General features: G+C 39.4%; 1 protein-coding gene across 1 annotated transcript; it reads right to left on the bottom strand.

Annotated features, from left to right (window-relative positions):
* Window positions 1–932: 932 nt before the first annotated feature.
* Window positions 933–21,763, bottom strand: chka (choline kinase alpha). The gene is made up of 12 exons (XM_069687023.1): window positions 21,269–21,763; window positions 20,222–20,330; window positions 17,542–17,595; window positions 11,785–11,898; window positions 10,409–10,542; window positions 8,972–9,076; window positions 8,370–8,428; window positions 8,150–8,237; window positions 4,935–5,043; window positions 4,737–4,843; window positions 4,536–4,617; window positions 933–3,538 (listed from the first exon to the last, which is right to left on the bottom strand). Exons 1-12 carry the CDS (start codon window positions 21,502–21,504, stop codon window positions 3,479–3,481), a joined length of 1,257 nt encoding a protein of 418 aa, XP_069543124.1. The 5' UTR covers window positions 21,505–21,763; the 3' UTR covers window positions 933–3,478.
* Between the last annotated feature and the right edge of the window lie 1,478 nt (window positions 21,764–23,241).

Below are 23,241 nucleotides of genomic sequence, written 5' to 3'. Positions count from 1 at the left end.
GCTATCTGAAAGGATGCTGCGTTGGCAGCAGTGTGACACTGACTAAGGTCGTCTTGTGGGCTGTCTATGGTCAGTGCCTTTGGCTGCAGCGTCACTTCACCGAGCCAAGTCTGACTCATTGCTGCTCGCACTGCAGCATTCTGCGTGTCACTCATCTCAGAATCCATCATCTCACTGAGCATTCCATGTAAACTATACTGACTGCCCTTCTGTGCGTCAGTGCTGTCCTTATCTCCATGCAAACTCAGTTACACTTAAGTTACAGTAAGAGTAAAAGATGATATATATGCAAGTGTACTTGTCTGACCACAAACAGCCACTTTAGAAAGCAAAGTTCAGTACACCGCAAGTTTTGTATTCAACATGAAAACACAGACCATAAAGCTGGCTAAATGTCTCCCAAGAATGGCCACCACTCTGAAACACTTCAAAAACTATTGGATGAATTTCAATTGAATTTTGGATAGAAATGTATGTTGTCCAGAGGATAAGCCTAATTATTGGACATTTGTGTTCCATACAAGAGGAATTGTAATAGCATTTCCTCAAACATCAGGTATATTACTTCTTTAATTTTTGGTCAGGTTTGACCAAATACCTATAAAGCTACTCTCATCAGATTCAGCTGTACTTTGTGCTTAGTACTGATTATATTAGCATGCTAACACGCTAAACTAAAACTTAAAAATAATAGTCACTTTCACCGGTACCTACCAAAATGATAAATTATCAAATACTTGTAATTAAATCCTTATTGTTTCAATAATAAAAAGCTTTGCTTATACAAAATGTGTGATAAACAACGATGTCAAAGTAAGAATCAACTAACTCAATCAATATTTGTTTGACATTGTAGGACTTTATGTCATATTTACATAGAGTTCATGTCCTGACAGAAAACAAACAAAAAAACAACACTAGTCTGTCAGGTATTTTCTGTTGGATTTTTATTTGTGCTAAGCAGAAAAGGAACATTTACAGCCAAGGTCAATTCTGTGCCGTGACAGTTAACACATAACCGTCAGAATTACAGGTTAAGGTTGTTTTTTGACTACTTTTAATATTGCTGCATAGATAGCAAGTTATCACTGTGAGTCACATGACATTCAGTTATGGGTGCTATCACAGAACAGAATGTGTTCTTACATTAACACAATGTACATTCTCAAAAATGACAAAATACAGATTTGTCATTCATTATATTTGAATAATTATTAGCATGACCCTCTATATTATAGTTAGTGAATATTACATACATCAAATTACTACTACTATGGTATAGACTGCATGAGTGAGCGAGGGTGTTTGTTCTTTACTGGGGACAAATTACAATTTTATTTGACAAACTAGATAGATCAAAATTTAAACTTTTGGTCTAAAGTGCACATGATACTGAAGGCAAAGTAACAATTGTGGAATGTACTATAGCTACAGATCGTGGTGTAATTTTTTTTATAGAGCAAATACAAAAAGACATTGGAAAGGACAACAAAGTTGAGAAGAAATAGCATGTAGTGGAAGGTCAGGGTAAATACATTTCAAAAATGAATAAAGAATGAATACAGATTAAGAAAGATCCACTCAATGTTGTGAACAAAAGAAAACATGTAAAAGTAAATACTATTGTCTCAAATGGGTACCAGTAACACTTTAAATTTTAATAGTATTCTGGTACAATCCACTGCACATTTCACTGCTGCTTCCCTAGTCCCATTTTATCTCTAAATAAATTTCAAACCATATATTCAACAAATCCCAGAGGACATTTAACAACAACATATACAAAAAACACAATTGCATGTAAAATAATAAAGTTTCAATGTAAAGTCACAGTTCAACAACCCCCAAAGGTTTAAACATGAAAATACTATATAATGCTGTAGTTTTTTTTCTCAGTCCTCAGGTTAAAAGTGCCATAGCAGACATTCAATCCCCTCTGGATGGTTCCAGTATCAGGTTACAGGTGTGGTGACAAACTTAGTTTAAAGTTCCTGCTCAGTTCCCTCAGATGTGTGTACAATGTATAATACGGCATTTGCACTCCCAAAACGAATATGAGGTAACGCCTATTGTACACTTCACACAAGTCACATATTTATTTTAGTGGCTTCCATACTAAATGCCTGTGGCTCCAATGTAAACAGGGAAAATACAGAGAAGTAAAAATTTGCTACACTTTCGCAGGAATAAGGATGGATATGCTTATTGCTGCAGAGCTTTTTTTTGTTGCAGGACAACTGAATAGTAGAGTTCAAGGTATCTTTTCACAGCAGCTATGAATAATATATGTTTTTTTTGTAGGCACTTATGCCAGAAAACCAGTGACGTCACCAAAGAATCCATGACCACAGTAAAGAAGGATTGTCATGTTACCGTGTGACAGTACAGTTTCTTCAATGCAGTGATAACATAGTAAAGTAAAAAAGCTAATTATGGTCATTTTGTCCCAACAATTTCCCAGGCTTATAAAGCATGGCTGGAATGCCTTTTTTTGGCTAAATCAAAGAATGCAGATGTTAATAACCCGATGTGTAAACTGGATCTGCTTGATGCAGTGATCCATAATAATACTGTGAACCAAAAAAGCTGATGTTTGGTGTCTCTGATTTGGATTCAATGGAGCTTAACCAGCCGCCAAGAAAGGCACCTCTACTGCCGTATTACTTTCACAATAGCATATATTCAAGCTAAAGCCTGGTGTTGAATACATGCTGTTGGTTGTCGTCAACACTCACAAAAAAAGGCCCCTGTAAATACTGGAGGGAATGGGCTTTTAAGATATTTTAAACTGCAACATCAAGTACAACCATTTAAACTAGAAAATGAAACAAACAAGTGTGTAATATCTAGAAGTGTAGACATCAATCTGACCTGTCAATCAAGTCATGATTCCACCAGTCAACAAGTCAGCCCATCAGTAACAGATGGGGCCAGGTAACTTGCACACTGAGATCTATATATAATATACATAGCTAGCAGCTGGCTGCTTCCATAAGGAGGAATCTACCAAGAGAAGTTCACATTTTGGTTATTTCCAACAGAGCATTTCCATAAGGGAATGATCAATACATAAACATTGATGCAATGTTAACATTTCCAATCTAGCTGTAACCGAAATCCACCTCTCTCCTGCTCAAAACATAACCCTCATGTTAGTGATATGGTTCCAATAAAGCAGAAGCAGAAAGCACTTCTGACCAGTGATGAAGGTTAGTACAAGTTGATGGTTTTTCTTTTTTTGGCTCTCAAGGAGTTTTGCAGTGTAAACTTTTGAGCTGCAAAGGATTCTGTAGTTTAAGCACCTAGCCTTGTGACGAAGTTTTGGCTTTGGTCAACACAACATCAGCAATGGCCAGCAAATCCTCTCGAGGCAGGGAGTATAAGTAAAGCGTGGATCGTGAGGTCTTTACCAGCCTGCATCTCTTCCTCCTGTTGTTTGATTGAATTTGTTGTCAATCCATTCATTCATATCGCTCCATTAGACAGCCAAGCTCTTCTTCTGCTGGAAGTAGGCATCAAATCTGGCCTGGGCGTACTCCTACAACACAAACAAGTATACATTTATTTTGATTATGCCATTTGAGCCACTGTTTTGAGACCTTTAGTGTTGAAGCACTGGGACTGTAAAGTAAAGGCAGCAGTGAATATGCTATGAAAACATCAAATCGCCACATGAGAAGAAAGAGGAAATCCTAGCCTAATGTTACATTTTACAGCTTTACAACTTTACAGCAGAATTCCCAGCAAAATGTTCAAAGTTAGCTGTACTGCCCCTAATGTTGATATATTGTATAGGAATGTTCTATTTGAGTTAAATGAGTAAATAGTATCTAATACTGTTTTTTTTAATTGATATAAACGTATTATGTCCGATATACGCATGATTTTGATGAGGTGAAATGTCACACCCAGAGAGTTGTGACCACATATGTTGTCTATCAAAAGTAGCCACGGTAAGGTCACTTTTTGGTTTATGAACGTTTTGAAACCTAAAGTTCAGCCATTTTGCCATCGCTATGTTCGTCTTGAAGAGACAGAAATGATCATATTTGGACAAAAGGGTGGAGCTGGAGACGAGCAAGTGATTAGCCAATGCTAAGTTATGAGCACTAGCACTAGCTTGGTTAGCAAGGCCAATCTGTAATTCACAGTAACTGTATTATCACTTGGGATGCTAGCTTTAGCAAGGCTAGGCTTTAAACAAAATCAACTTAATAAAAAAAAAACCAGAGTATCTTTTAGTTAAAGTGAATGCAGAACAAGGCCTTTTTTGGTGACTTTCAAACGGGCTTCACTTTTAGCAACTGGCTCCACATCTTAGTTACTCTCTTGTTGTGACAGAAATAGCCCCCCTGTCTGTCTTTGTGACATTTTTTCAAACTGACATGACCTGACTTGTTCTCAACCACTGTAAATATTGACACTAATCTCCCTCCAAGGCAAAACTGCTTGTCTTACTAGCAGCATATATTTTCGTTTCTCATTCAAACACAGAAGCCATTAAAAAAAAGGAAAGGAAAACTAATTTCACTCACCAGGTATCCAAACTTGATGGTGGAGAGCCGGGCCTGGATGGTGGACCACAAGCCCCAAAAGAAGTGGGATGCAAGGGAGAACCTATATCCAAAAACACATGGTCACTTTTCTTTTCTTTCTTTTCATTTCTTTTAATCTGTCTATTGTCATGTCTTCTACTGTGTCATGCTTTGTCAGTTAATAGCAGCTTCTGTGCTCACCTGTTGACCTCAACATACAGCTGCTCCTTCAGTTTCATTTGGTCCTCTTCGCTCAGGTTGTCAAACCCTTGGTCAGACTCACGCAGGTAGCTTTCAAGGAAGTGGAGCTGTAAGGAAACGTAACAAGTTCACATCAGTCAGCGGCCAACGAGTAAACTTAATAAATGAAATGTCAGTATGTTAAAATATCATACAAACCTGCTGGGCCTTTGACGGGTATGCCTGAGCATTGACTTTGAAGAAAGGAAACTCATCACAGTTGTAGTCGTACATCCATTCACAGAAATGATTGCCAATATCAAATCCTCTGCAAAATTCACAGTTGGAGAGAGACGATATAAGACTGTGACAGATGATTCTCTACATAAGTACATACTTTATATTGATATCTTGTGTATCTCTTGCAGTTTGTGTTGCATAACAACATGCGTCTTAAAAATATGTTTAAAGGGAGGGGTATTATGCTCATTTCAAGCTTCATATTTCATTGTGTGATACCTGGAGTATCTTAGCATAATTTACTTAGTTAAAAAAACTCATTTTTCTCACACTGGTGAGAATATAGCCTCTGCCTGAAACCCCACCCCTACAAGCCCACTTTCTTCTGATTGGCCAGCTCTCCGAAGCCTGCTGAGGCTGCACTTTGTGACGTCACAAAGTGCAGCGTGTAGAAAAAAACTGTGTGAAACTTGGCATTCACAGCAGCCTGCAGCCTGAGCTGATAAGCCTGGGGATTATTTTACCTACAGATTTGAAACTTTACCCACATTTAGTATGGACATCCAACATTGTAAAATTATATATATGTCTTAAAATGTGAAACAGCATAATACCCCCGCTTCAAGTTTAATTGGATTGTTGGGTACGACAGTTCCTTTGAAACCATGCAATGTCCCAAACAATCGTTGATTTGTTTGTTCAGGAGAACATGAGATCTTTTTTGACAGGATGGTTTGCTCACTACTTTTCAAACATGGATGCCCTTCACTGGGTTTATGGGAACGTAAAAGCTAAATTGTTAAATTTTATTTATTTTTAACATTTTTAAGTAGCATAGAAATCCAGTTTTCTGGACATCATTGGTTACATTACAAACAGGACCTGCGGATTTGGCATACTTTTAATGGTGCTAATTTGTCCATATTGTTAACAAATATAGGCAAAATAAAAAACAGGGATTAATTGGTGTCAGACCTTTACATCCTCTAAACCAAAGATATCCACCAACCAGTCAAAATTAACATTCCTAAAGCCCATGGACACGATTCAGCAGAAAAAATGAGAAATAAAGATCTCACTCTCATAAAATCCTATTTCAGTTTTTTTTGTCTTTGAGCTATAGGTTACTATTGAAGCATTTCCAACACTGTTATCAGAAGCTGAACAGAGGGAGCCTGTGAACTAAACTCATTCCCTTCTGTTTCCACTCCTAGCTGATGTCAGACAATGGACTAAAAATCCACAGTATGTGTCTATGTGAGTCCATTTGTGGGTGTGTCCTTCCTGTACATGCATTATGGAACACGTGCTCACATGCTCGGTGTGTGTGTGCAGCAGGTCATTTGTGTACAGACGGTCACATGTTTGCTGTTCAGCATATGAGGAGCCTTAAAGGGGCCACGCTGAAGGGAACTGCAGGGGGGTGGGAGTGTTTCTGTATTGGTGTGTGGGAGGGAGAGAGAGAAAGAAAGACAGAGACAGGCATTTGCCGGAGATAAACTGGCCAAGGCCAGTGCGCTCCACTCTGTTTCCCATAAATGAACGACTCAGGAATTTACACAGCCAGACACAAACATTTGATGTCAGGTGCTGAAAAGAAGTGCTCCTTCAGATGCATAATGTATCATTCTCTTTCATTACATTCTAGTTGATTTCTAGTCCTGTGTGCAGGACTGTAATGGAAATCCACTGCAGCATCATCTCCATTAGTAACATCGACCGGCTCTGGATAAGGTCTTTCCATTGCCTCCATCCTCTGCATCCTCATTGGCTTGCAAAATATAGGTTGCATAACAGTAGCAGTGAATTTTTCAAGAGAGTGCTGTTGCTATGAGGCGTGGCTGCCAGAAGGAAATATTGATGGAACACAGATCTGGGTTACTCTCTCTTTTCTCTCCCTCTCTTTTCCATATTCTGCATGATTATCAGCCCCCCTCTGCTGCCCCCTCCCATCTATGTCGACTGCAGAGCCAAGGGTAGTCGGGAGGCAAAGAATTGGCGAGAGGACGAGGGGCAGTGACGCAGCAGTTACAGCTGAAGGAGATTTATCAGCAATGTCCGTATCTATTGAGCGTGCTTGGATCAGACACACCTTGATGACAGGGCTGGGTGATTTGGACTTACAATACAATTTCAATCTGATTTATGATGTTAAGCTTTTTATTGCCAATAATGTTATCTTTTCTTTAAGCAGTTATTTCCTTCCTGCTAGTCCTGTGAAACTCCATATGCAACACTCAGCTACATCCCTCTGTTTTCAATGCTGGGAAGAAATCAGTAGAGGTGCTGCTTTCAGTTGCCAAAGACGTTAGACAATCTTTACACCTGAGGAGAATTCTTTGGGAACATACTCCAACTAACTTAACTGGTTATGTATGTCGCAATGTTGACATTTAACCTTGGTCTGAAGAGAACTCTTATGTAACTATGAGCTACAGGAGCTCCGGGAAGTAGGTCCTACTGTTAACATACATCTTTAAACTGATCATTATTACATCATTTTATGTATATAAGCTTGGCACGGTAGTTAAGTGTCAGCTAATGTTACTCAAAAAGGAAAAATACTACATTTACTGGGACCTGGCCTACTATCAGCTGCAGATGGAAAAAATATAAAGATTTTTTAAAGCAGGATGCTGTATTTTGTAATAACTGAAAATGAACAACAGTGCTCAGGTTAACTGTATTAAAGGAACATGACACCCAGTACAACAGTATGATGTGTTGTTATCCATCCATTATCCATACAGCTTATCCTGTTTAGGGTCATCGGGGGGGCTGGAGCCTCTCGCAGCTATCATACGACATCGCCAGTCAATCACAGGGCTGACTATACAGACAGACAACCAATCACACTCACATTCACACCTACGGGCAATGTTAGAGTCACCACTTAACCTAACGAGCATGTCTTTGGACTGTGGGAGGAAACCAGAGTACTCAGAGGGAACACATGCATGCACGGGGAGAACATGCAAACTCCACGCAGAGAAGCTAATCCGTGTTCCCAAGCAGGAACCTTCTAGCTCTGAGCTGACAGCAATAAACACTGCACCGTTAAGTATAACAGCACCAGCACGCAGTGCAGCGCTGTATCACAATGAGGATTGTTATATATCAGGCTTTGGATACACAGCCTACTTGTTATCAGTATTACTTCTTTGAAAGTTATGTTTCAGTGGTTGCTAGCTTACCTGTAATTGTAGCTGCTGTACTCAAAGTCAATGAGCATCAGCTTCTGTTTGTCTGAGCTCTGACGGCCCCTCAGCAGGAGGACGTTTCCTGAAAGCAACAACACTTTTTATACTTTTTCATAAAAGACAAAATAAAATAATATATAATTGGAACCATTGGTGTCTATTTAAAACTGAACTAATCCTAAAAGCATTACTAAGCCTGAAATATATGTTTTACCTTCTTGACAGTCATTGTGGCAGAACACGACAGGAGAGTGGGTAGACTCCAGCAGGCACCTAAACATGCAAAAGAGAAAAAAAAGTCATGGAATGATCAATTAGCTGGGTTTAAATGGCTTCTGGATCAAAATTAATTGGCTGCATTTACAAATGATGACCACAACCAACAAGATATATTTATATGAAGCCAAAAACAATTCTGGACATTACAAAGGATATTTCATCTCTGAGATTTACTTTATAATCTATAGTAGACATTCCCAGGTAGAAGTTCAGAGAAACTAAAGGTTTCAGAATGTTCTTGGAAAGGTTCGACAGTATTGCAACCTCTGCTTGTCCACACGCTGATTGTCTGCTCTTATAAATTGTTGCCATGTTCAGAATAAAGAACAGAAGTGGACTTTTTGATATAAAACAGTGTTTGTTTTGTGAAGTGTGTTGTTTCAAATGTACCTCTGACATGTTAAAGTGGGATTTTTCTGTCATAAGACCTACACATTCTGCACACTCTGTTGCATAACGCCATGTTTGGAATTCCACATGTTTCACTCACTGGTTTTTTGTGGTCATGTGTGTGTGTGTGTGTGTGCAGAAACATACTTGAGCATATCCATCTCCTGTGGCAGGTTGTAGCTGAGCAGGCGGTTGTAGCGACGCAGGTGGGACTCTCTGGTGAAGTTCAGCCTCATGACTTGGTTAAGGTACCTGGTGAGAGTGTTACACACACATTTACTCCACGTTGTCACTCAAAAATATTTGTGTCTGATAAATCAAAGTGACACACAGTGAAGTCAGACCATGTGACAGTGTGAGCGCTGTAGTCTAAATACATATTAATGTCATCCTGACTCACAGATAAGCGCAATGCCACGACTTAACAATCAATGATTGCGAATCAAAGGTTGTTATGACCTCACTGGAACTTATGAATGTGACAAGATATTTGTTTCTGGGTGTACATCTATTTCTCTTTTATTCAACTACAATCACGTATATAGCCTAATGTTGTAACCCCGAATGTAGACGTAAAAATGTGAGTTTTAATAAAACCAAACATTAGTTTTACTAAAAAGTAAAAAGTAAAAAAAGTAAAAACAGCCATAGTAGTAGTGAAAATATAGTAGCAGCATTGCTAGCAGTTGTTGTTTAAGCAGCAGTAACAGTAGAAGTACGTGCGAGAGTGTGTTTAGAGGTGCAGAGAAGATAAATGAAAGTACAAAAAAGAAAAGAGTTATTATTTAAGAGTTATTTAGGCAAGGCAAAGCAAGACAAAGTGACTTTATTTATAACACACGTTTCATTTTCAACACACGCAATTTAAAATGCTTTGCACAAGCTAAAAGTGGCAAAGACAAGAGTCAGACATTTAAAAACGGTGCTTAATAAATAAAGATTGTTTAAAAAGGATGAAATAAAATACATAACATAGAGCAAAAGGGAAGGTTTCAGTGCAGTAATAAGCACCAAGTCCTAAAAAGAAAATAAAAGTGCAGTAGGGAGTGCAACCAATCAAAAGCACAGGAGAACAACAGAGAATTTAACTTAGATTTTAATGCGGCGTGGGTTTGGGTGCATTTGATATCATCACTAGTAGGTTCCACCTGTTTGTCAAGTTGTAGCTAAAAGTGGCTGGAAATTTACAAAATGTTTGTAATACGTAATCCTGGAAGATAACCCAGAACTTTTGTACCTTCACAGGAGATCAGTGGAGCAGGAAAATGAACTTTATCACCACATGCAGACAGAAATTGTGCAATGTTAACATCTTTGTGAACTTGACAGCAATTCAAACAAATGTACATTACGATAAGCCACCTGCCACTTTGTATGTTTCGATAAGCAATCAGTGACGCAGCCGCTATCTTGGAATTCAAAAACGTCAATTACTGACAAATGAAGGGTTTCAAATCTGCTTAGTCTCTTATTTCAGTCTCTCCTTTAAAACCTTGCTTCATGTAGACTTAGGTGGCAAATAGATAAGCCAGATAGTACACCTGAGGACTAGACAGGACACAAAACAAGACTGAAAGGACTTACTTGTCCATGGTTCCAAACAGCCACTTGGGCTCCTTGTTGAAGGGCATCCTCATCCCATGAAACTTGGCCATCTTCTCTGCTACTTCTGCTGAGATGCTGGGGTCACTTAACTCACAAGTGTCCAGTTTACGGCTCTGTCAAGAGATATTATAAATGCTTATTTTATTCAATCAATAACTTTGGTTTAGAGAGTTTCTTTTAGAGTTGCCATTAGAAGGATTTCAAAGTACAATAGGGCTTCACTTAATACAGAAAAATGACCCCCATCTGTCCCATTTAAGATGAAACAGGACTGACCATTTTTATATGAAAATATCAAAACTAAATGCTAAAAAAAATGTAAGGACACCAATAAAAGATCTGGTTTAAAGAAAACTGAACCAGCTCAAATGTTTAATAAGAGCGAGCTACTTGAAGTTTCTTTATGTCACCCCCAAATACAGGAGGAGAACCTGTTACACAGTTTTAGTTAACAGTCTGCTTAGATGTTGCTCCTGCATTTCTCTGTGTAAAATGGTGTACTCGACTGACTTACAACAATGTCCTTACTGATTTATTGAAATGCTATGTGATATCCCACTTTTAAAGTTTTTCTGTAACCAATCAATACCAAATTGTGTAATTCTGTTTAAAAGACCTCCTGAACCTCAGCTATTATATAATTGTAAGTTCACGTTCATGCAGTGAACTCATGTTCAAACAAGATAACAGTATTGTGTCAGGTAAATAGACTGTCTTTTGGCAACTCAAAGTGCTTTTACACTACATGTCACATTCATTCACATTCACATTGCTTTGCCTTCAGGAGCTATTTGGGGCTCAGTGTCTCGCCCAAGGACCCCCAACCTTCTGAGGGACTCCACCCCTGAGCCACAGCTGCCCGGGTCTTTTAACAGTCTAATGGTAGCAACAGTTTAATAGTAGCAACATAATATCAACCCAGTTTAGTATGGTTTTCGTCCATGTGTAAAACATTACTTTGTCAAACAGTGCTTTACTTAAGAGCAGGTGTTTAATCGTTTATTAATTATTTTTGAACATCAATTGATGATGCATCATTGAACAGTGCATCACACTACAAACCATGTTGTATCATCATTCGCCAGCTGACAATGTTTGACTTTAACTTTTACATTACATGTCTAACCAGGCATGAATGAAATCCTAACCCAACTGCAAATCCCTCTTTTTATAATGAAGGTTAGATGTCTTCACTACTCTAAAAGTCTTCTCAACTCGCATTCAGATAACATGGAAGACTGGGCATTGTTGAAATTGTTTAAATACTAGCTCACTTAAGTTGGAGTTATGACGCCAAGACATCAGTGGCAATGTTACAAACAAATGTGCGCGTGAACATCAACGTGGTGACTTACAGGGACATACTGCTCCAGGCGACCCTGAGGGAAAATTCCGTAGAGTTTTGGTCCCAGCTCTCTTTCGGCCAAGATTGCAAACATCACGCTCTCTAACACCATGGCCTCCGCCCCCTAAAAATACACAACAGTGAAAAAACATTAGAGCTCTACTTTTACACTCAGAACAGTACAGACCACAACCCCCTCCACGACCCATCAGTGCTGTAAAATGCAATGAGAACAGAATGAGGACTTTTCTTGGTCACAATGTCTGAAAACATGAAAGTTAGAGTGAGATATGGACGAAGAGGCATGAATGAAACAATTGTTTCACAATGTGTAGGAGAGTCTAAAAAGATCTGAGGTGAAAATGTTAGAACCTCAGATTATGTGAAAGACAAGGATGGAGGAGTTTAAAAAAGGAGAAATGGTATGTTGTGGGGTGAGCTGGGTTTGCCTGTCAGAGCGTTGAGGGGAACACAAGAGGTAGATTAAAACTTTCCAGTTGGCCCTCTCAGAGTGCCAGGCACTGTTAAAGCAGACAGCCTTGTCTTTCTCCCTTTATCTTAGAGACACACAAAACTCACAAAGCAACACAGCAACGCACGTAGGCCGGAGCCCAATGGGGGCTCAAGGTTAACTGAGAACACAAACACGAGTCCTGGAGCCTGGAAGGCCAAAGTTGTGTGCTGGCTTCTCACCAACTTGTTTCTTCTCTGCTCTATTGTGTTGAGAAGAGAGAAAACCAGGCTTCTCACCACATAGGCAGGAATTTAATAGCAGGTGTGAGAGATCTCTGATTAATTAACAGAACAAGACTCGAAATAAAAAACCCCAAAATAGTGAAATTGAAAAAAGCGTATCTTGGAGGAAGTGAAACCGAGAAGACAGAGACAAATCTAGGCCTATTTCCTTTTTTTTAACCTTATTCTGCTTCTTTTCTTTGACTTGACCTTTATCAGTTCGACTAATACCCCGCACTTAATGAAAATGCAGTACTTTCGCTAGAGTATGCCTTAAACATGAATAATCTGACTGAATTCAGATGTCAAACAATCTGCATTTCCATGCAACCTTAAATAGCTGCAATAAGAAACAGCAAGTGAGTAACCTTTAGATAAATAGCTGAAGGGACAGAGATTTGGATGCGAGTGCTGGGGTGTTTGGACTCTTGCCAGAGAATGTGCTTCATACTGACCGACCAGCAGGAAGCCAGCTCAAAGGAAACACAACTGCCTGCTTTGTCGTCTCTTAGATGTTACACTGTATTTTGAACCATGCTGCAAGCATATTTCTCAAAACAAAACTGTACCGCCTACAGTGAAGCTCAATGACTTTAGGAGTCAGATATTTCTTCTCTCTTTCGACATTAAAATATTAATTGAAAAAGTAAAAATCAATAATTATGAGTGGAATAATGGAACCATTCAAGGTTGATAAGGTAAGAATTCCAGTGCAAAGTTTCACAAATCTCACTTTTAAAGCTAGGGTAGGCAATTTATCTAAGAAGATTTTTATCTTCAGATCCCAACAACGATGAATAAATTAAATTCTATAACAAAAAAACAAAGAATAATTGGGCATCTGAGGTTGTAGCAGGCCTGAAATGAGCCACTCAAATAATCATTTGGACCAAATGAACAAAGAAACTTGGGATCAAGATGGCACAGCCGATGGCAGCCTCAGCATGTTCATGTGTTTGGGGAACTGGCTTTAACATTTGCTTTCAGGGGGTTGTGATAAAGGCAAATTTGAACCCTTTGAACTGTCTCCTGAACAGCAAGCAGCACAATTTGCTTAATTTACAGGGCATTTGTTCAGAGAATACTCCCCATAGTTACATAATGCCTCATCTGCAGAATGCTGATCACATGTAGCTTCAAATCTCCAACGTGAATGATCTACATTACCATAATCAACTTGACACACATACTGCCAGACAACATGCCAGCTGGCAGCCTGTGCATAGAGCAGAGCAAAGAATCAAAGCCCTGTGGGGTGGGCTTATAGGATGCATCAGTCCCCTGACGATATTTCAGGGAGTCAACAAGTAGATCATCTGGTTTACTATAGCTGGACTGACCCGGTTTTGCAGCACCTAGTCTGCCTACGGTCGAACCTTCTGTTTACGCAGAGCTTGGCTTGGCTTGTTCTAACATACGTTTTCTATGGGCCAAGTTCAGTAAGATGGTATCAAGTCAGCGAATCAGATCTCTTTTAAAGACTGGTGTGTTTTGTGAACGTAAGGCCAGAGTGCAGAGCAGATTTTTATTTGGGGACATTAAAGTGAATTTTATCTTATCTCATCTGATGTTGTAACCTTTACAAACATGATTCAGTCTGGATGTTTGAGGACAGGGCTGTACAATTATTTTGATTTAAAATCATGCAAGAGGAAAACAATTTTGACTGTGATCTTGTGCACCATCTGAAATTTCGCTCCTGTAATGTAGAAAACTAGCGCATGCTAATGTTTTTACAGTCTTTTACAGTTCCACATTTATACAGTCACGGGAATTGGTAGTGCTGGCAAAAAAGTCCAATTCTGGACAGAGGGGATGCCGAGGTATTTCTCTATATCTGAGATTCAAATCCTTTTTCAGGGTAGTTGTCGGGACTAGCAATGTCACTTTATTTTCTTTTGGACCTTGTAGCCATTTAAAATAATGTATTCTGGTTTAATCAACCACTGGGGTCATATTCCAAATGCTTCTAACAAATGTTAACGTTAAAAGTTAATACTATTGTCACGTCACGTCTTTTTGTTGCTATACACTCCCAACTTGTATTTCTAAAATATTTCAATGGTAAACAACCCTTTTTTTTTTTTTACATCATTGTAAAGTAAAAGAAATTCAATGTTTTTTGTAATTAAATTATCTAACATTACATCTTCAGTTGAAAAACCAGTGTACCACAGTTTGGGAAACAATGCTCTATTTGTTATTACCAAATATTTATGACAGATAATTTCATAATAACCAACAATATTGATACAAAAACATTTATGTTATTATTTATTTAGTTAAAGACTGAAAAACTTGGTTTATAGGCTTCATTAACTTGGTCGTTTAGCTTTGATTGATGGCCCTCAAACTTTTGGAACTTAGCTCAGCCCCCCATCAACCAGTGAAAAAAGCAGAGAGAAAATGAGGAACACCAATCTATCATGTGTAAAAAAACAAAACTTAGTCTGACCTCATGACTCGTACTTAGAAGCTGATTGGGAGAATACATTTACAGGGCCTTTGAAGTCATATTTTTTATTCAAATTTCATATTGTGAATGCACTAAGCCATTCTTGTTTAAAGGCCGTGACAGTGTCAGACACAGTAACCCTGGTGTGTCAGCCCTGCAGTCCTACAGTAACCTCTCTTTAATTTCCTGTGACCTATTTTTGAGGCCAACATTGACTGTTGCAGTCTGTTTGATTTGGCTCACTCTCCTTGACAGAAGTCTTCCTCTACTTCATAAGTTAATTATCAACAAGTCAGACACAGAGGACGTGTCAACATTCATAACGGGCAGCTCCCTCCCACTATTTCCTGTTTTTTGACAGGAAACAGTAACTTCCTGTAGTAAATCTGAATATCCTTTCTGAATGAATAGGAGGTCCTACTTTTAACCTCCATACAACATTCATTCTGACAGTAGATGTAGGCTCTTGGATCATGTTCTCTGTGTATATTTGAATCTAAATTGTTACACTGGTCCCACATGAGTGCTGCTCCCCACCTCTGGGATATTTAACAGCTGGCCTTGGAGCGATGCAGCAGGTGCACTGTGGGCTGATCACAGCTGCTGCTCTAACCTCAATACTTATCTGTCCTGTTACAGTATGTATGGCAATAAACCAACGATGAGATAAACTATCAAGTACAGACTGGTCAAAACCATCTGAACCTAGGAGAGTTGGACAGTGCTCAGGGCTCAGAGTCTGTCGTCTTTCAATTGGAAGGCCGGAGGTTCGAACCCAAGCTCCCTCAGGCTACATGTCGAAATGTCCTTGGGCAAGACACTGAACCCCAAATTGCTCCCGGTGGCATAGCCAACAGGTATGAATGTGATAACTGATTGACAGTTCGGCACTTAACGTAGCAGCCTCTGCCATCAGTGTGTGAATGTGTGAATGTGACATGTAGTGTAAAAGCAGCTTTGAGTGGTCGCAAAGACTAGAAAAGATATAAGTACAGTCCATTTACCATTTACCTGCCATCTCAGAGCTTGTCAGCGTGTAGGTATGTCAAATGTATAGATATGTGTGTGGCTTTCCCTCTTTTACCTAATGACGCCCCAAGTGGGATCAAACATCATCATATCACATACTGTATATATATAAGTCTTCTTTCATTGATAATGTTTTTCTTATGCCCTTGCTACTACATAATGTGTGTAAAACTACCCTCCTTCAATTGTTTCCAATTCCCTCTACTTGCCTTCTTCGTTACTGCAAATGAAACCCTGCATTTTCAGATGTTTCAACTTAAAGGTCAACCAGCAGCTGATGAGATCGTGACCATGACCAGATGGAAGGATTACGACATGTAACATCAGTGCAGGTGGTGATAAGTTTCATTGACAGTAGCTTAACAGCCATGTTATCGTTGATTGCAGATGTTGCTCATATAGTGCAGGCCTATTGGGAATGTAAATTACCCTGAATTTATCAATGTAAATGTTTCAATAAAGGCTAGCTTGTTCTCTCTGCAGTTCAGGCCATTATTTGAGAATTTACAATATGTATGTCCATATATTTTTGTTACAAGTCTCTAGTTGTAGGTACATTAAGTGTATATAACTGTTTGAGTACTGTTAACTGTGTGTTCTTAATTTACAGTGACAGGGTTTTCTAGGCTGCTGTGACGTGTAAAAGCCCCCTACAAGGGTTAATACTGTTTCTTCCTTCCTAATCCAAATAGGATTTAGTTTGACCAGACAGTGTTGTTAGACAGAGTATAATGAGGTGAGTTTATCCTAAGACACTGATACTGGGTCTGCTCTGCATTAGCCTCAGCGCTGACTGAAGGCTGGATTAGAAGGAAGGGAAGCTGCAGAGGATAAGCAGCACAGTTTAGGAAACGATGCCAAAGTGGTAACAATGGTTAACTGGCTGATGACCTCAGCTTGATCACATGAGTTGTGAGTCAGCCTCATAATGTAAGGGTCAAGGGTCAGAATCACACGAGGTGATGTAATGTAAAGGAATTTCTAGGTCACTGGGTATGAGGCTTGGCAGTGCCTCAGGCTGCCATTGGGGACTCTGTTTACATACAGCAGATACGTTGCCTACACTACTTCATACATATTTTCCTGATATTTGCAGCTTCTTCACATACATATAGAATATACATGCACACATCCTGTGTTTGAAACAGAATTTCATCATGTTAACTTTACACGTCAAGTCAGATGAGCAAATCTTACCAAAAAATAATTTTTAAATTAGGTTTATTGAACGCATCAACTGCCTCCAATGAATACAATCTGTGATAGTAGCATTTCCCAACTTAGTCATGCTGTGCCAGGGGTTAGTAAGGTTAGTGAGGGGTTTGGGCAGGTGTTTAACGAAGTTCATAAACCCTCAGGGTTACTAAGGTTAGGCCTTTCTTGTAATTTTCCCGAAACAAGTAGTGCCCCAGGGGTTTAGAAGACTCAAACATCTGGGGTTGTGGTTGGACCAATGAGATGGTGAGTGTTCTGTTAACTGGAGGGACACCGACTCACACCCTGTGCAGAGAAACATGCTGTATGCTGGCACCATCATCAGTTACTTACTTGGAAGTGATTTTCTTTGTTTGACTGTCGGGAATCTCCTTTATTACAGGACATCTATCAACAAAAGAAAAAGGAAAGAACTATCCATGAATACATGTGAAGCCGTCCATGAGCGACAACATCCAAACCTAGCTGTGCCTGCAGGGCAGACAGTACAGTATGAGTTCAAACACACCAAGTCTTTTGGACATGAGAGTGCAGAGAATTGGTCAGCCTAATCAATGAGCTCCCCTGACTACCTCTAAATGTGACAGCCAACACCAGAGAGCAGAGAGAGAGGCCAGACATTGTAGAGATAGCAGAGTGAGAGATAAAACTATACTCTATATCCCAACTCAAAACCTGCTGTTGGATGTGACATTTTACTGTGGATTACATTAAATCTAGGGCTTGGCAATAAAGCAATCTGGGATATGAGATTACAATAGAATGTATGGTAATATTGTACAGCTAGGCTAGCAGCCCCCTCATCTAACATCCTGAGTCCACCGAACAGCATTGAAGGGACGCACACTTTTCTACAGTGAAAATGCTTTATTCAGCTTCGTTATTCGTTATATTCACTACATATGTTTGTTTTGAGGAGGAGGAAAACCCTTGCCAATAATTCAAATAGTTTGTGGAGGATGAACACAGAAGGAATCTTTGGCCCTTTAAAGCAGAGCTCCTACAAACACGCAGAGCTAATGTTAGATGCAGCTCAGCTTGTAGCCCCTCCTGACTTTTTGAAGAACATCTAAGGGAGATTGAATCTTAAAATTAAGGTGCTTTATTCATTGTTTTTACTGGTTTCCATTTATTTACTTTAGAAATAAGAACACAACTTGAGCACATGTTAAATAAAGTTTAATGGAAGATTCATTCTGTTTTATTAAGGTCATCAATATATAAGGAAAAATTAAAGGAACATTGTATGCCATTTATTTTCTTTGCCATATCACCAGGCCCTAATAAAATCTGACCTTAATAATACACATTTATTTGGTGACTCATCCCCCAACAACCACATATCTTCATTGCTGAGAAACGCTTTGTTTAATTATTAGTAGCTGTGTACTCTGCCGGTGACATCTGACTTGCTTAATCTTATTAGCTTTTTGATAAGACGTCACTAATTCCAGCAGTTCAGACCTGATGGAGATTGCTGTAGTTACCTTGGTGAAGGACACAGTGCTTTTGCTTTCTCAGACATCCCTGGTAATAAAAGTTAATCACTTATACGGCCATTAGCAATTACATGGACTTTAGTTAATTCTTAATGCGTGTCTCATCGTGCCTGGGTAATGCGCAACATAAAAATGAATCACTTTATGGCTGCGAATGACAAATTTTAAGGTTGAGAAAGCAGCAGGAGAGCAGCCCATATCTGTGCGTCATTGTTTTGGCTCTTGTTTAGTTTTTTTATCGCAGCGAATTAAACAAACAGAATGTTCTAAAAACAACACCTCAAACAATGAAACAACAGCAGAAGATAAGACTACCTTTTTTATGGGAATCATTTGCAAATGTTAAAAGGGCATTGAATTCTTGTCACTTGATGGTGATGGTGACGTGATGGTGACTGCATTTATCTCTGGAGAAGTTCTGTTACACTTAGCAATAATGCAGAATACATCATCCCAAAGGCTCGCTGGGATTCTGAACTCTGGACACACCAGCCACATCATCTTTGGAGATAAAAGGCTTTATCTGTCTGTGTTAACTGCAAGCACTGTCGACCTACAAAGAAATACGATATTTATCGGCTTTAGTGCAAACTGTGAAGCAACAACCAGCCATATTGCACACTGGCTAATGACTTTTCTTGTTGCTGTTTTGGTCTTCAGCTGAGCAAGCTGCAAATGTGCAGATTCATTTCAAGGCTCCTGTGTTTGTCCACCAGTTCAAAAATTCAGCTGACTTCTTAACGATTAGGAATCAGGATAAAGAGCAGAAAAGAGAGAAAGGAGAGGTGTTTCAGCACCTTGTTTTTCTTCAATACTGTATCTTCCCAGCTTTGTCAGCCAAGGTTGTGCTACATGAGTGTGTGTTACGTCTTTGTATTATTAGGCTGAGATTTCAGAGATCTCATACTGTACCGTGTTTTTGGGTGGGTTCACCTGGGAACAAGAGTGCCCAAGGCACGCTCCTTTGGGAAGCCTACGGCAAAGAACACATGCATGTACAGCCATGGGGGTACATCACTATGTACAACAATGGCTAACACGCACACACACACATACACGCGTGAAGGCATAAGTGCACATGCATGCACACACTAACATAAGCATATGACCTGCACACACACAGAACAAAAACCTCAGATAGTGGCACTCTTAAACCTCACAGCTGTATGTATTATCTTTTTGTTTTATCGTCTGGTTTCTGTTTTTATCAACTTAAGCTGTAAAGTAACTTTTGACCCGTTACATGAGTCAACTCTGTGATAAAAAGTACACATGTCAAACATTCTAACACTTCACTTAAAAGAAAATCAGTGTATGTTTTTTCACATTTGTCTTTTTTATGTGTAGTGTATAAACTTAAATAAATACAGACTAATAACTGCACAAGAATGAGCTACATCACAACAACATGTCATTGTGAAGTGCTTGGCTTACTTGGAACTCTTTGTTTGTAAAGTAAAACAACAGAGTTTAGCTGTTTGTCAAACACAGTGGACTAGAGATGTGGCTCCCACCTGCAGGATGGCCCCATAGAGGCGCAGCAGGACGCATCTTGGCTCATCCCCAACAGAGTCCTGGCTGTCGGGTAGGCTGCACAGGAAGAGCTTGTTGCTCAGACCACCCCTAGAGGACAAAAGTTCAGATAGCCAGTCAATATGATTCATCATCACATGTTGGGACAGCTTTTGTCATTCTCATCTCATTAGTAGTTTGCCATAGGAAAGCTCCCTGATATATGTCTTCATATGGCTTCCGAAGGTATTTTGTGCATCTTACTGTAACTCTCTTGTCTCTCTATTATAAAATATATAAAAACTGTACATTAGTACATAAAAGAATTACAGTCTCCTTGCTAAACTTATCCCTTACGATCTTACATAAACTGCTACATGTATGTGCTGTTAAATTACACAGGAGTTTATTAAGAACATGATTTGAATATATAGTAATAAAAAACACCTATTTGGATAGATACCAACAAAAATAGCAGCTAAAGAAAATAAGAATGCAAAGTAATTTGCCAGTGTTATTGGCCTCCCAGTAGCCCAAATTATAAGAAAGGCCAAGCTCAAAATACAAATAACTTTTGATTACACAAATGGTATAAAGAGTCAGTATAAGCATTCAAATACCTCCCTGAATTATAAAACATTATTATTTTAACCTTTATTGTCTCTAAGTGTCAGTTTTTGGGAGTTGGCCCATTCACAGTGAATTATGGTCTAATTCTAAAGGCTATTGCAAAGTAATTTTAGATGTAACATGACATTTTCATCTTTATACAAGTGATAATATTCTAGTTGGAAAGGCTTCTTTTCACAGTGTCCTCATTGTTGTTCCATTATTCACTGTGTACGGGGCAGTTCCCGGATTAGCCTAGGATGACATCATGAGTTAAATCTCTTCAGTTTAAGAACAATATAATAGATGTAACCCATTTTAGCCCTTTACCGGTTTACATCATGATAGTGGACGGTAGTATATTGCAGCCTTCGCATCCTTGCTTCAACCAACCAAATGGGCCTTACATCTGATCAGAAAATTAAGTGAACACGCTGTACCTTATGATGGCGATATGGAAATCGTCCTCAGCCAGCCTTTTCCAGGCTCCATGGAGAAACTCTCTGCACCACAGATAAGCCTTGCGCCGGGTGTCCTGGTCGGGCTGGTCCAGGCGGGCAAGCTCCTTACATTCCTCCTCGGTTTCGGGTTGGACCTGCAGGGCGTTCTCAGTCACTAGCAGACCCAGCGACATGGAGGGGGAAGAAGAAACCCCGTTGATAAATTTGGTTTTCATTTTGTTTTTTCAAAGAAAGAAAAATATATTTAGAGTTAAACGATCCTCGAAGCGATTACACTGATGTGTTTCTGGTTAGTGACGCAGGACGATTTATTTCTGTGACAAATTTATTTTCTTTCCGTAAATTAATGAAGAACAGAGTATTCAGTTTTTTTCCCCCTTTTTTATTCGTTGGTTAAATACGAATTTTCGTTTAAGCTCTGTCGAGACGTCAGGTTGCGGAGACAAGCAGCGAGAAGCACCGTTCACAGGCAAGGAAATGAATAAGCTGTTGGGGATGCGCTGAATTAGAGGGAGCGTGGGTAGGCGGGTCAAGAGAGGTCACATGACACGGCTGTATCCATTCTCTTCCCTCATTGGTTGGCTTGGACACAGCCCCGCAGGACCAAAACAAACCCGATTCAGTGTCCATCGTACATTTAACAAATTCCGATTTCGGGATATGCTATTTAGTACTCTTATCCATTATGAAATATATCGCATTGTTCTTTTCCTACTTAATAAACATTTTTTCACTGAAGCTAGAGCTGTATGAATTATGTGTTGTGTTTTTATATAATGTTAAATACATTGTCTTTTCTCAAATAATAGTTTGTACCTGAACCTTTGTGCACTTTAGTTTTAGAAAACAAAATCGACCTATAATACTTACAGATTACTGCATTTAGTTGTTTGGCGACCACTAGCATTGCACTCAGTTCCAGATAAGAGTAGCCTATTACCTCAGTGCAACTCGCCCACAACGGAAGCTCAGATTATCTAGAAGTTTGTTTTACATGCAATGATGGAGTTGTACCAGTCAGCATCATTAGGAGCCTGAAGTGATGAGATGCGTATTACCACATTACTACTGGTACTATTGGTATAACCCCCTCAGTTGGAAAAAAAAGTGTACCATTTCTATGAAACACCGCACGGGTCTCGTGTTTTCATGTGAGTCCACGTGCATTTAGGTAGAGCAAAAGGCTGGGACCCCCAGAAGAAAATTGCCCCACGGCAGTGAGTAGAACGGGGTGTGTCTCCCATTTGAAATCTTAAAGGTGTACTTTCAAAGAAGTCCTGGAACGCAACGTAAACATGTGTCACATTTCTCTCTCACATTCACGTCACGCAGCTGGGTATCTACCTTCGGGGCAAGCTGTAGCATGGTATTTATTTTTTGTAGGCTACTTCTCACAAAGGTGCCCCTCTTAGACTCACTTCCACATTTTCTCCCACTCTAAAAAGTAAAATACACGGTAGAAACATATCACTGGAGCTTACTGGAGGAAGGGATTTTTTGATCAGTCACCAAGCTTAACTTGTTCTTGGGAATGTGGTCTGCTTCGACCAGACGTGTTCCTTCGGGCCAAGCCCACAGGCAGACTTGCAGATAAACGGTCTGTATTACCAGGCTAAGATGATGCATGAGGAGGATGCACTTTGAGGCAGAACCCCTGCATCACCAGTCGCGGTTTTATATACTAAGAGTGACATCTAGTGGCGAAGGATGACTATCAAAATAGGAACAATAACCATTGACTAAGTTCTTTGTTCAAAAACATTTCGATAAAATGGCAGCAATAAAAAAAAAACACTTAAAACAAACAGTAGGGAAAGAACAGCTATACGCTTTTATCTGTATAGCCTAACTGTACTCTCCACAAAACTACTTTTACATGCAACCTTTTGAAAGTGCTTGTCATTTCCCCCCCAAATCTGCTTAAGATGTCCGAACACTGCAGTCTATTGTTG

This window comes from Semicossyphus pulcher, unplaced genomic scaffold (assembly GCF_022749685.1).
Source record: "Semicossyphus pulcher isolate SPU_LCO1_2020_fin unplaced genomic scaffold, fSemPul1.0.p SCAF_8, whole genome shotgun sequence".
NCBI classification, from domain to species: Eukaryota; Metazoa; Chordata; class Actinopteri; order Labriformes; family Labridae; genus Semicossyphus; species Semicossyphus pulcher.
This window is presented reverse-complemented; position numbering and strand designations above follow the sequence as displayed.